This window comes from Thermobia domestica, chromosome 8 (assembly GCF_964235325.1).
Source record: "Thermobia domestica chromosome 8, izTheDome1.hap1.1, whole genome shotgun sequence".
In the NCBI taxonomy this organism is placed as follows: domain Eukaryota; kingdom Metazoa; phylum Arthropoda; class Insecta; order Zygentoma; family Lepismatidae; genus Thermobia; species Thermobia domestica.
Window position 1 is genome coordinate 190,602,929 of NC_137461.1, and position 14,028 is coordinate 190,616,956.

Below are 14,028 nucleotides of genomic sequence, written 5' to 3' on the forward strand. Positions count from 1 at the left end.
AGAAACCATATATGTGTTGTTACCGAATGAAATAATAGTTGAAGTGAATCGAAATTCAATTGTTCTTTAGTCTTCCTAGTGTTTCTAAATGCATAATAGAGAAAAATAGAGATTTAGATTTGTACTGTTATGAATGGCATAGGTTTTAAGCGGCCATCTTGGATTCAAGGTGGCCATAGTTTTTCAATTAAGCTTTTATTTACATTTTGACCCGCCACAATTTTGGACAGGGTTGTCGTAGAAAGTCAAGACTTGCTCCATCTACTTTCATTTAACAAGATCTTGCAAACGATGAGCTTCTTAACCTCTCTTGCCATTTGAAACTTTTTAGTTGGACCCCACCTGGGACCCTGTGGGTACCCTGGGACAAGACGTTTTCACTTAAATTGTTGTACTTTGAACATAATGCCAGACTCCCTTCCTATTTTCAAGTCTCACCATTTCCGATTTATAGGGGTGACCATGGACTTTTCAATTAAGTTTTTGTTTACATTTTGACCCTCCGTCATTTTGCACAGGGTTGTTGTAAAGAGTCGAGACTTGCTGCATTTTCTTTCATTTTACAACAGCTTTCAAATGATGTGCCACTTAACCCCTCTTGCCATTTGAAAATTTTGAGTTGGACCCCGTCTGGGACCCTCCGGGGGACCCTGGGACAAAGTTTTTACCCCAAAAAGGTTGTCGTTAAAAATGGTGGGATACGTGTTTTCCACTTACTCAACCGTTTCCGAACAAATGACTCGGTTCAAACTATTCTGCCATGTAATTTGTTTTGTAGTTCTTACATTACAAAATATGTTGTAACTCATGATATTCCTCCCGGTGGCACGTATAACTTTGGGATTCAACTAGTTATAACATTTCAAATGCAAACACAATTGTCTCGTTCGGATCTCAGCGGAGCCACTGCGTGACCCTTCCTTGTTAGTTAGGCCAGGTCACTCATGTACGGTACTAAAAATTATAAAAGTCGGTCCAAAGCTCTAGAATGAATTAGCGAGTAAACATTATATTCATTTTTATTTGTATAGATAATTAATCATTATTGACGGTATTTATATAATTATTACATTATATTGTCTCATCTGTAAGTAGAAATAACTCATTATTTGTATTTGGAAAGACAAGGAATATCATAATTATGTATTGAATTTAGTTTTACGAATAAAGCATGAAGTGTAACAAGCAGGCAAACGAAAAAATCTTTCCCGATACCTCCACATGACGTCACGGACAGGGAGCCAATCAGAACGCTAATCGCGAACTGGGGCTACCTGTTATTTTATATACCTTGAGTATACTGTCACATTATTGATTATTGTATATATAACTTAGGAGTGCATCTGCCCCACCATTGGAGCCCCAAGGACTCTTTTGTTTTCGTTATATTTTGGGCCATATTTTGCTATTTTAAGGTATAATACGTGTATATTGTGAAAGTTTCTAGGTTAGAGGCATCCGCGCCATAATAAAAATTATCATAATACATGCCATTCTTAAGTCTTATTACTGTAACGAACGCAGATTTCCATGTAAGTAAAGTCATAATAAAATAATACCGGGTAAATTAAAAAATGTCGTAGAAAAATTGTCCAGCACTTTGAAATGTCGTAGGAAATTTATTTTCCAACTCACAAGGCTAAATTTCTGAAAAAAAAAAAAAAAAGTAATGTTATCTTTTCTCAACAGGTAGAGCAGAATCACAGGACCAACAAGTGGCAAGACGGACGACTGAGTTTTGAAGGACGGAGTTAGGTTATTAACTGGCGACAGGAAGCTGATCTGGAAGCTATTAGGGTCTATATGGCGACACCAAAGATCAGATCGCAAAAGGAAGTTAGTATGAGAAAAAAGCACATATAATGAAGACGTATATTTCACTAGATTAGCATACACTTAACTAAGCTTACACTACGCTAACATAACCTAATATTTTAATCTGTTCTCCAGACTGTTCAAACATATTTAAATTCTACAGAATCATTAAACTGTTGCAAATCCAAATTGTCTGAAAAAAAAAAAGTGTTGGTAAGTGAACGCGGACTTTATGGAACGGTCATTCACTGATGTTGCCTTACTAAGACAAAAATAACTCTAGCAAAGTTTTAATTTGTGAAATTGCTAAAATAAACTTGCACAGTTTTAATATAAATCATGTATCACGCAATGTTTCTTTTCAAGTGGACCATTTCCTAAAGCTTATATCATATCTAAATTGGGGGAGCAGGAAAATTCGATGTAAGAAAACTCGGTGTAGGAAAATTCGGTGTACGGAAAAAACGGTGTGGGGAATGTTAGGTGTAAAGAAAGATTCGTTGGAGGATGCCTCTTAGAATTTTCTACTTCAAAAAAAAAAAAAATGTAGGTTACTGAACGGGTAAAGTTGAAAATTGTAGATTTTTCAAAAATGTTCTCACAATTTTATGTCTTCAAAAATGGCATAGTTTATTTCTTACTCAAAGATATAAAAATAAATGCTTCAACTAAAGTATCTACGCCTGATGGGAGGACAAGTCAATAAGGAGTTAATAGGGTTGCAGTACTTGTTTACCTTAACATAAGGCAAAAAAAACTAAACTGTCTGATTGGAAAAGAAGTCAACTATTTGTACAATTATTATCTGATAAAACCACCCTGCTTTATATTGCCCTTTCCACTAAGATTTTTTGATCAATATATTTTTGCATCTTACATATGTATATACAGAGTGATTCTTACAAAACTCACAGATTTTATTTGACTCTAGAATTTCTAACTGAAGCCCGATTTTCATGCGGTTTGTTGCAAATCATCAAGGAAGGATAGGGGATTTATGGGACTATGTTTACTGGTTTAAATTCATCCGAGGTAATATCGAGCAGGCCACAAGAAAAACAGCAAATATTCGCCATTGTACGTTACAGTTCGAATGAGATATTGTATATTTGAAGCGAAATTGAAGAATACAAATTAAGTGTTAGTGAGAATACAAATTAAGTGTTAGTGGTAACACACATAAATCACATGTTGAATAGCGATTTCTGAGGTGACTTAGAGTCGGTAAATGACATCTTCCACAACATCTGCCAGCGGGGTCCGATGCTTCCCTGTCTTAATCAGAAACGATCCTGTTTCCTGCAATTTATTCACTAACGACCATATTATGTTCCTGTCTGGGGCAGAACGTGAGGCAAAGTTGCGTGTAAATGCCCTTTGCGTAGCAACAACAGATTCCGTTCTCCAAAAACTTTTTAACGATAAAATTACTTTGCTCCAAAGAGTACATTATGGTAACTGTGTTCTGATTATATTGATACAGTAGCACAGCATAATTCTCAATACAACGACCCAGTTTCCTGTTTCTTATTGACCGTCGCGAGGTTTCCATCTAACGAAGAAACTCAAACCTCCACACCACACCTCACCTAATTCCAATTCGGTACAGTGGCGAATATTTGCTGTTTTTCTAGAGGCGTGGCCGATATTACCCCAAATGAATTTAAACCAGTAAACGTAGTTCCATAAATTTCCCAACGTTCCTTGATCATTTACCACAAACCGCATGAAAATCGGACTTCAGTTAGAAATTCTAGACCCAAATGAAACCCATGAGTTTTAAAAGAATCACCTTGTATATGTTCTATGATGTACTATAGGAAAGGTGTTTTTAGTTGTTCCTATACTGAACTTATAGTTGTAATTGTTTTATTTCTGACAAAAAGTGTCAGCTTTATTGTGTGATGAAAAGTAGTTCATAGTAATACCCCCCCAAAGACATGAAAGGGGTATTGGACTCAAGGCAAAAATTAAAAAAAAAAAAAAAAAATGCTTTTCTTGAAATAGGTAATCGTTACATTTTATGGTTTTCGTTTTCACAATATGAAGTGTCGTAAATTATCGTAAGTGGTAGTATTCAATATGTATTACACCGAATCTACCTTACACCTAAATTTCCCCACACCGAGTTTTCCGTACACCGATTTTTCTGTATACCGAATTTTCCCACACCGAGTTTTCTTACACTGAATTTTCCTAGACCCCTAAATTGGCTATATCAAGAGACTGCGTGATAGCAATGAAATTTTACAGGGAATTTGGTGCTTAATAATTGATTATTGTGAATTTATTTTCTTTCTTTAGTCTTTTCTTAACACAGGAAGGTCCTAAAATAACTTTAGTGCTTACTGAACTGAAAATTTACAACAGGCAAGAGATGAAGGAAAGTACTTCCTTAATGATATTCACTTACCTATAAACATGTCTCCAACATTTGTCTGAGTGAATCTGGTGGGTATCATTCGACTGTCCATGCATGTAATGAATACAGCTTTTGGCTGAAATTGACAGAGTCTCGAAGTTAGTTTACCTTCGTTAACAAATTTACAGTATGCTTGAACAGTTAAAGTCTATTCAAATATCTAAATTTCTCTGAAAGTACTCTATTCCATGTGTATTCCATGTGTATTATGATCCTTACATTCTAGATTTTAAAGTAGCAGCAGCACTTTAGAAAGACCAACGTTGATATTGCCTGAAGAAGCTCAGCTGACTTTCCACTGACTGATTATCCGCAACAATCAAGATATATACGTTGTATTATGTTAACATTTGGGGTGTTCAAAACAAGGCCCAGTTCGTCTATTCGAATTACACTGAAAGGCCGCTGTTCTCACACATAAGCTTATGATACAGGGGACGTAGTTGGAATTTCCTTTGTTTGACAAATACGAGGGACAAGTACGGATTTTTCTGCGTAAATACTATTGCATCTTGCAAAAGTACACATGCATATTTTCTAATCGGTAAATTATAGGTTGTCTACCGTTATTTCAGAGTTGAGGGGAGGTATGGAGTAAATTAAAAGCCTCTTCTCGTAAACATTTGAGAATACACAAGAGATCTCTCAATGTGCGCAAATTTATTACCCACGATAAAGTTCGTCATCGATTATCTTGAAACTTTAAGCGGTGCGCACTACTGATTCATCTGATGGAAATTTGCTTTAATATAAATATTTACACATTGAAAGAAAATACTAATCTTCAGTCTGCTCTATGTAATATTAAGTGCAGTGAAAAATTCTAAGTTACGAAAACGGGTTTTAGGACGTTTTGCTGTACAGTCGCCAGCAAAAGTATCTCCCCTGAGTACTCTAATTCCATTACTTGGGGTCCAGATCATTTGCAGCTGTGAGAACGCCGGGAGAGATGCCATTTACACGAAACTTTTCTCGGCACGGACAGCAGTTGGTAGCACTAACCCAGGTGTTTATGAAGGTAAACTTGTAAAATAGGTGACTAACGAAACAGTTCTCCATTCTGAGATGAATCTCTATGGGTCGGATCGTGTTGTCCAATGAACATATATTATATTCAATATTGCTCTGTATGTGATGTATTATTTCATTATATACTGTATGCTCAGACAATTAAAAATACTGACCACGCATGAATCAAAAAATGCTTGAAAGTAGATGAAAATATCAAATCTAGAAAAACTGCTGGATTGCCTATATTGACGGATATTCTCCAATTATCCTCATTCCAACATCTTTCTCTATCTGGTGAGGAGAAAATCTTGCTTGCCACACCGAGTACGCATTGAAATTGATATTGAAACATTTGAAAAATGTTTTAACGTGGACGGGATTAGAACTCGGGTCCGCCGAATAGAACTTCAATACGCTACCGCGCCACTTATCTACCGCGTCACTTTAAATTCCACTCAAACTATTAGCTAGTTAAAATCATTTCATGTAAGACTATATACAAGATACTAATGTTCGTATCAGGAGACTTTGCTTATGCGAATGTCACAATGATTTACTCGAGATTTCCTTCTTTAACTCAAAAACAAGTTATATGGATATTCGTCAATTAGGGAAACATCACGAAAAGTCCTCTATTTGAAACTATCTCATAGCTTTTAACGATGGTCCCGATTTAAATTACTAGTCCTGCTCACCTTAACTTGTAATTTCCAAAGAAAAGAAGACAGGAGATATTATTTTCTCATTCTTTGAATTGTATCAACATGTGTAGAAGCAGAAAGTTCTATTTTTATCTTCCGTAACTACTAGTTTATTTTCTTATCTTTGTATGAGTAATTTGTAATGGAGTGGTAAAGGATGGAAATCGTATGGAACAGAACGGGGTTCGAATCCCGTTTTGGCACTTATTATTTTCTTTATTGGAAGATATTGTTTACGTAATTGGTATTGTAATTCTGTTTTTCCTGTATTATTATTATTATTATTATTATTGAAAAGTCGAGACTTGGCCACATATTTTATATTTTATGAAGTTTTTGATTGGATTTCATGTCCTTTTGTTGGTTGAAACGTATCTGAAATAGTGAATTGCTTAAAACATTAATATTTCTAGCAGTAGCAGAAACGTACAAGCAATTGCTGGGAAACTAACGTTTATGTTTTACCAGTCCTATTTTTGACCCATACTAACGATATGCCTTACGTATTCATCAATTGTTCGCTAAACAAGTTACGTTCTCAGACAGTACGAGTCAAGGTCGATATGGCTGACGTCATCTTGTAGTTATGACTCGCAGTTCCCTTTCCTATTGCGAGTGCACTGAAGAAAGTCATTTCAACACTAAGACTGACAGAAGCTGATTATTTTCTATGTGTATGGGAAGTATGAATATTACAAATGATAAAAAATTCCTTTATTTACCCAAAGGGAATCGAACCCAGTACCACCGGGATGTGAAATCAACGCTTATCCCACTAGTCTAAGATATAGCTGTTTATTAACGATGAAAAACTCGGTATTAAGTGTCTTCCGAAAAATTGCAAACTTTTGAAATTCCAATGTTGTAAAACTCTTGTTTTCGTCATAATAAAATAGAACGTGTCATGTAGAAATAATAGTCAAGAGAATTGAAATTAAATTGTCAAAGTAAATTGTTGAAAATGAGTGATAGAAGTAGTATTAGTGGATGTTGTTGCAGCACTTAGATATAAGGAAGTTTAACGCCCTGCCTGAGCATTGAGGCTAAATATTACGAGGAACTATAGTTTAAATATATCTCTTCGGAAATGAAACGAAATGCTTACGTCTACGTTTTACGTCTCATGGTCATACCGGCTAGGCTAAGGGAGACGGTTATATATATCTCTTCGGGTATTTCTTTATATTCTTTCATGAGCTATTAATATATATTGCAGATTGTCGAGTTAAACATTTCATCCAGTCTACTCGATATTGAGGAAATCAAAATCTCTAACCGTTGACCCGCGAAGACATGATGTGTGGCCCGCGCACTCAAACCTATTTTTTATATATTATCTGTTTATTACTTTATTTTGTATGGACTTTTTTGTGAAATTTAGAAAAAGAAAAGTTATAATGTAAACAACGTGAAACTAAAGCTACCCTGTGCCGAAAGCGTCGGTGAACCAGCGATGGGCAACTAGCGATCCCTCGGCAAAAACTGGATGCCCTACAGCGACGATCCGCTGTGGCCAACTTCCGTTCTAAAAAATATATGACCAGCGTTCTACCAGCGGCATAGGCGCGACAAAACGCAAATGAACCACAAAACTACTCACCCAAAATATGTTAAATCTCCCATATGCGTGATTTGTTTACATTAAAGTGAGAGAAAAAAAAAACACTAAAAGTACTCCGGAGTGGGGGCGAACCACCAAACTTTTTATCAATAGGTGACCAAGTTCCATGTTCAAAAGTCATTTCAAACGATTCATTCGGAGCTCCTTCGTGGCTAAGCGGTTAGCGTACGCGCCTTTGGCGTGGGAGACCCGGGTTCGATTCCCGGCGGGAGCTCATGTGGTTCGGATTCCACGTTAATAAGTAGGTCCACGTCTCATATAGACTCGCTGCTGAATGGGACGTTAAACTCAAAATCCAGTCAACTCAAACGATTCATTCGTTTTCCCGTAATGAGATCGGCAATAGCGATGTAAGTTTTATATATTGAGAAATCAATTATAGAAATTGAACCATTCTCTCCTTAAGGATGGAATTTTCAAAACGTTGCAGCATGTGTCATCTTATTTTTAAGGGAGAGTCTATATACAAAACTTCTTCGTCCTAACATTAAAGATATTCAGTTCGTTGGCATAATTTTGATCCCACGTTCCCCCTCAATACACATTTTAATGAAAATAACATGATAAAATCTCATTTCGAGCTGTGCTAATTATGTTCTAGACATTATTTCAAATGATTAAGAATTTCTTTCATAATAATGGGATGGTATTTTATTCGAAGTGAAGAAACTCATTGTAGAAATTGTCCCTTCCCCTTCTTAAAGGCGGAATTTTTAAAACACTACAATAGATATCTACTAATTTTAAATTACAAATATAAGCACCCAGTTTCATTTTTTTAACTTAAACGTCTCATGAGATAACTGTCTCACGAGACTTTACTTCTGGTATAAATTTTGAACTCTCTCTCTCCTTACGCAATTTAACGAAAATAACATGATAAAATCTCTGCTCAATGACAATATTAATTATGTTCAACAATTAATTTCTAACTGTTTAGTTTTCTATGATGATGAGATAAGTAACGATGATTTGAATATGAATAAAATAATTTTTCAAACGTTCCCTTTCCTTCCATAAAAGCGAAGTTTTGGAAAATGTTAATATATGTCCATTTATTTTGAATGAGAAATGTGTATACAAAGTTTCATATCCCTAGTTTGAGAGGCTCTGAGATAGTTAATTCTAGTGTAAATTATGAACCTCTCTTGTCCCTCAGTATACAACTCTTAATGAAATAAAACAAAATGTAAGTCAAGGACAATTTTCAAAAATTCTAATTTTACTATAAATTACAGTAATATCTTGTGATACTTTCACCACTAAACGCTTTACTTCACCACACACTATAGATCATGAGATAGTGTCTGATGAAGCCGTTTAGCTGGTGAAATTGTCAGAATATATTAGTTAAATAACACAATTGGTTTGTTCTGCTCAATAATTACTTTATTATCTTATTATAGTATATAATAGCGAAAGATCCTTTAATGGAAAATATGTCGAGTGATTCAATTTCAAATCGTCCACACGACTCTGAGATTTAGTTTATTTTTTAAAATGAGAAACTACATACAAAGTTAGTAGACCCATATTTTTCTTTTTGCTAAAAACAAATTCTCCTTCGATATACAGCCTTCCAAAATGGCTGCCTTCCCTCGGATTGCTCGAAAAACTGAAAAACATGTCAAATTAAAAGTTTTATTGTAGAAAAACGAGTGTGAGTAGTAACATAATCACAATAGTAGGAAGAATATGAGGCAGTGTGTTTCGGTACAGGGGCGAAATTCGACTGTTGGTCCAATGGGAATCGCGCAATTCACTCTCAATGTTGCCAACTTTGGTGAAAATTTTGCTAAATTAAAACATTTTTATTTCTGTCCTCAAGAGCCATATCAACTATTTGATTCTAGCATCGAAATCTACTCGATAAGGTATCTTGAAAATGTAAAGGATTTACGTTTCTGATTATTATATCCTACGTTACAGTAAGATGAAAAGCTGAAAATTTCATTAAGACGCCATGTTTAGCCGCCATTTTCTCAAAAAACCCATCGAACAAAAATTTGAATTTTTTACAACTATTGGAGAAGTACCTACGTATTTAATATCCGTTAACTGTTCATACGGCTGCAGCCTCTAACGTTTGCAATTAATTATTGAAATTTCGATTTTTGTACTTGGAATGTAAATATTTCCTATTGGGATTTAGGTCCTGTACACAAGACGATTCGAAAGGCAGTATAAAAAATTTGAAAATTGAATCCTGGCATCAAATAAGCTAGAACAGTTCCTATAAATATCTGTCAAATTTCGCTTTCTTTTCGAGTTACAGGTTTTCCAACTTGCGACCCAAAGATCGGCTCGCGACAAATGGAAAACAAAGCATATATTTCGCGTCAAATCAGAAACTATGCGTTAAAGTTATGATGAAATTCAGAAAGTTGATTTGTATTAATATGACGACTTTTGTGTTGGTAAGGGCGATGTAATTCGGTCGGCAGTATTGCCAACTTGGTAGAACTTTTATTTATTTTTAAATATCACTACGGGGTTTTTATTTAATATTTGGTGTTCATTAACAATTGTTAATATTACATGAAGTACAATTTTCTCCACATCATCAATTTTCAAAAACTTACATGTATTTCATTAAAAAGGTTTTATCTCGTGCGTTATTGTTAGTTTGCAACATTGAGTGTGAATTTCACTTGATGTTTACCATCATTAGCAAAACCAAAACGTCGAATAAAATCTACGTTTGTGTAAGTTGTAATAATAATAAAAATAAGAAGAAATTTTCTTTTTTATTCTTTCGTAGCTCAACGCAACAATTTCGAACTTGTTCAAGAAGTTTTGCTGCAACCACGACACAGTTCGTTACGTGATATGGTGTCGTGAACATCATCTTGATGTTCTCTGGAAGCATGAAAATTGTTTTCACTGGCAACATGACATTGTAGTGCACTAATTACAGTGTTTTGTGAATAACAATGTAGGATTTCGTTACAGTAAGGACCGTATTAAATGTGTTGATTATGCTAAAAGACATACGAGGATGGTGTACAGAAAGGATTGTCGACAAAAGTTTTATCTTGCGGTAAAATAATTGGATTGCATACACCCTGTTTGCCCAAACGTACTATTAGGGGAGGATGATAATTTTTGTCCTGGAAACAAGGCGATTTGGAAGCCAGTATGAAACATTTTGAGAGATAAATCCTTCGCTCTAGTCTAGGTTTCACTGATGACGGCCACTTTAATGGCGACACAATTAAGTTTAGTGCGTTCAATTCTGGTTAAGGGTTTCCAAATCTACATTCAGAAGAACCTTCATCTTCCCAGTGCATAATTTCATCTTTACATTTTCTTCCTTGGTCATCAATATTACACATTCACGTTCTTCACGGTAAATATTCAAAGCACCCTTTACACAGATGATAATCCTTCCCTAATGTTACTGTAAGTTTGAGCACACACGCTGCACGCAATTTATATATTTTACCGCAGGGTAAAATTTTTGTCGACGATTCTTTCTGTACACAATCCTCTTATGCCTTTTAGCATAATCAACACATTTAATACAGTCCTTACTGTAAAAGGACTTCTCCGTTGTTATTCACACTAAATAACTCACTCACTCTATGGCCTATGGAACCCGAAAGTTCAATGCCGTATTCACAAAAGCTCTCCATTGACTTCTATTCTTAGCCAACTGAATCCAATTTCTACTTTGTATTCCTATTTCTTCGAGATCAATCTTAATATTGTCTTCCCATCTGCGCCTAGGCCTTCCTAATGGCCGTTTTCCGATTGGTCTTCCAGTTAAGACTTTGAAAGAGTTCCTACTTTCTTCCGTCATGGCTGCTTGACCTGCCCACCTGAGCCTCCTAGACTTGATGACCCTAACAATGTTTGGTAAACCGTATAAAATATGTACCGTAGTTCTTTGTTATGAAGTTTCCGCCATTAAACATTCCCGTTTCTCTTGGTTCCAAATATTAATCTCAGGAACTTGTACTCAGTCATGCTTTCAGTCTATGTTCTTCCCTCAGAGTAAGTGACCATTTTTCGCAACCATACAGAAAGACAGGCATGATCATCGTTTTATAGAGGTGTTTCAAAACAACTCTGACAACGTTTGGAAGGTGATTCCTGACACCAAGATAAGACAAAAAGTATAGACCATCCTGGATGTACAAATGCTTCCTTTCGGAGTTATAGGCTGCCGAAAACGAAAAATTGAATTTTAAAGGTCCAAAACTATGGAACCTACCGTAGTCTGGTCAAGACTTCACTTAGAAACTAGTATGTGCCCTATCCAAATATTCAAGTTTCAGAATCCTGCGGTACTTCCGCAAGAATTCTTATAGAGATAGTTGAAGAGCACTTCAAATTATATGCTCATTGCCAAATTCCCACTATAAAAATTGTTTCGTGAGTACCTTAGGATTCTGAAACATATATTTTTGGATAGCCCACATATTACTAAGTGAAGCCTTGACCCGACTGTGGTAGGTCCTATAGTTTTGTAGCTATGGGGCTTTAAAGTTCATGTTTTCATGTTATCGGCAGCCTAAAACTCCGAAAGGAAGCATTTATATACCCAAGTTGGTCTATGCTTTTTGTCTTATCTTGGTGTCAGAAATCACCTCCCAAACGTTGTTGGTGTTGTTTTCATACACCCTGTATTTTACGCTTTAAATTTCTCGACAGAATTCGCGACGACAAGGGATTTTAAACTGAATAGTAACACGAATTCCCTGCTTTTAGTCGACATTTGATTTCTTCGTGAATATGCTTTTCGTCTGTTAATATTGATCCTAGGTATTTGAAAGTATCTACTTTATCAAAAGTATTATTCGAAATTTTAACGCATCCATAATTTGCCGCATGGATACTTCCGATCCCGACGAACTTTCATGTATTTAGTTTTCTCGGTATTCACTTCTATGTCCTATGTCCCTGCAAGAGTTTAATACGACCTCTTCATTTCTTTCTGTTTTTCTCCTATCATCTTCTATTAAATTTACATCATCAGTATACGCCATAACCTAGTAAGCACCATTCAACTCTAGGCCCTGGTTGCTATCTCTGATATTCCTTATAGCATATTCCAGGACAAAGTTGGCTATAACGCATCTCCCTGATTCAGGCATGGAGATCCTATGGTACAATTTGTACCATACGGGGTGTTTCATGGTACATTGCGTTATAACTCTCCTATTTGAACTTTTTCGTCCGTTTTTTTTTTGTTTTTTTGTTTTTCAAGTCCAGAGGCATTGTAGAAGACATTACGTATGGTTTCACACCTTCCTGCGTCGAGACATAGGAGGTGATGACGTCATAATTCTAAAATATATATTTTCGTGTAATATTTTTGGGAGGGGTTTATGTAGTTTTCGCGGGCTTATTTTTGCACGTAGAAGATTGAAATTTTGCACAAACATGCAGTCCACCGAGTAGTATTTACCAGATTTTTTTTCAGATTTCTGCGTTAAGACAGGGGGGATCCAGAGGGTCTAAAAGTTGAAAAAAGGGATATTTTTACCAAAAAATCCTTTCTTCGCGATTTTCCCGCCTTAGATACAAGATGGAGACAAGTGAATGGTACCGCCTGAAAGGCAGTTCTATTCTGAAGAGAATGATGTGCGACACATGGCCCTAGGGTAATTACGGAACTGTCAGGGAATTTTTTTATCAAAATATACTTCTGCACAGGGGAATTTTGGACATTTTCGGTATTATTTTTTTGCGGGCTTATTTTTGCACCTAGAAGACTGAAATTGTGCACAAACATTCAGTCCGCCAAGTAGTATTTACCAGATTTTTTCAGATTTCTGCGTTAAAACAGGGGGGTACAGAGGGGCTAAACCTTGAAAAAGGGAAATTTTTACCAAAAAATCACTTTCACCGGCTTTTCCCGCCTTAGATACATGATGGGGACAAGTGAATGGTACCGCATGAAAGGCAGTTCTATTCTGAAGAGAATGATGGGCGAAACATGACCCTAGAGTAATTAGGGATGTTTCAGGGAATGTTTAAAAATTTCCCTCTGTACACGGGAATATGGGACATTGTCGGTATATTTTTTTTTTGGCGGGCTTACTTTTGCACCTGGAAAATTGGAATTGTGCACAAACATTCCGCCCACCGAGTAGTATTTACCAGATTTTTTTCAGATCTCTGCGTTAAAACAGGGGGGTCCAAGTTTTAATGAAATACATGTAAACTTTCGAAAACTGTGATGTTGAGAAAATTGTGCTTCTGCTTCATAAAATGTTTACAATCACAAATGAACACCAAATATTAAATACAAGCCACATAGTGACATGTGAAAACAAATAAAAATTCTACCAAGTTGGCAACACTACAAGCCAAATTGCATCGCCATTGCTTACGTAAAAATCATCATATTGATACAAATCAACTTTCTTAATTTCATCATAACTTTAAAGCATAGTTTTTGATTTAACGCCAAATAATATTTTATTTTCCATTGTCGCGGGGGGCGCGGT

At 35.8% G+C, this 14,028-nt stretch overlaps 1 protein-coding gene across 2 annotated transcripts in view; it reads right to left on the reverse strand.

The window, feature by feature from the left end:
* Positions 1–14,028, reverse strand: part of CAHbeta (carbonic anhydrase beta) — a 197,355-nt gene that overhangs the window by 108,201 nt on the left and 75,126 nt on the right. For both annotated transcript variants that reach the window (XM_081769338.1, XM_081769340.1), the window contains exon 2: positions 4,229–4,313. In XM_081769338.1, the coding sequence (XP_081625464.1) occupies positions 4,229–4,313 (85 nt within the window). The remainder of the gene's footprint in view (positions 1–4,228; positions 4,314–14,028) is intronic.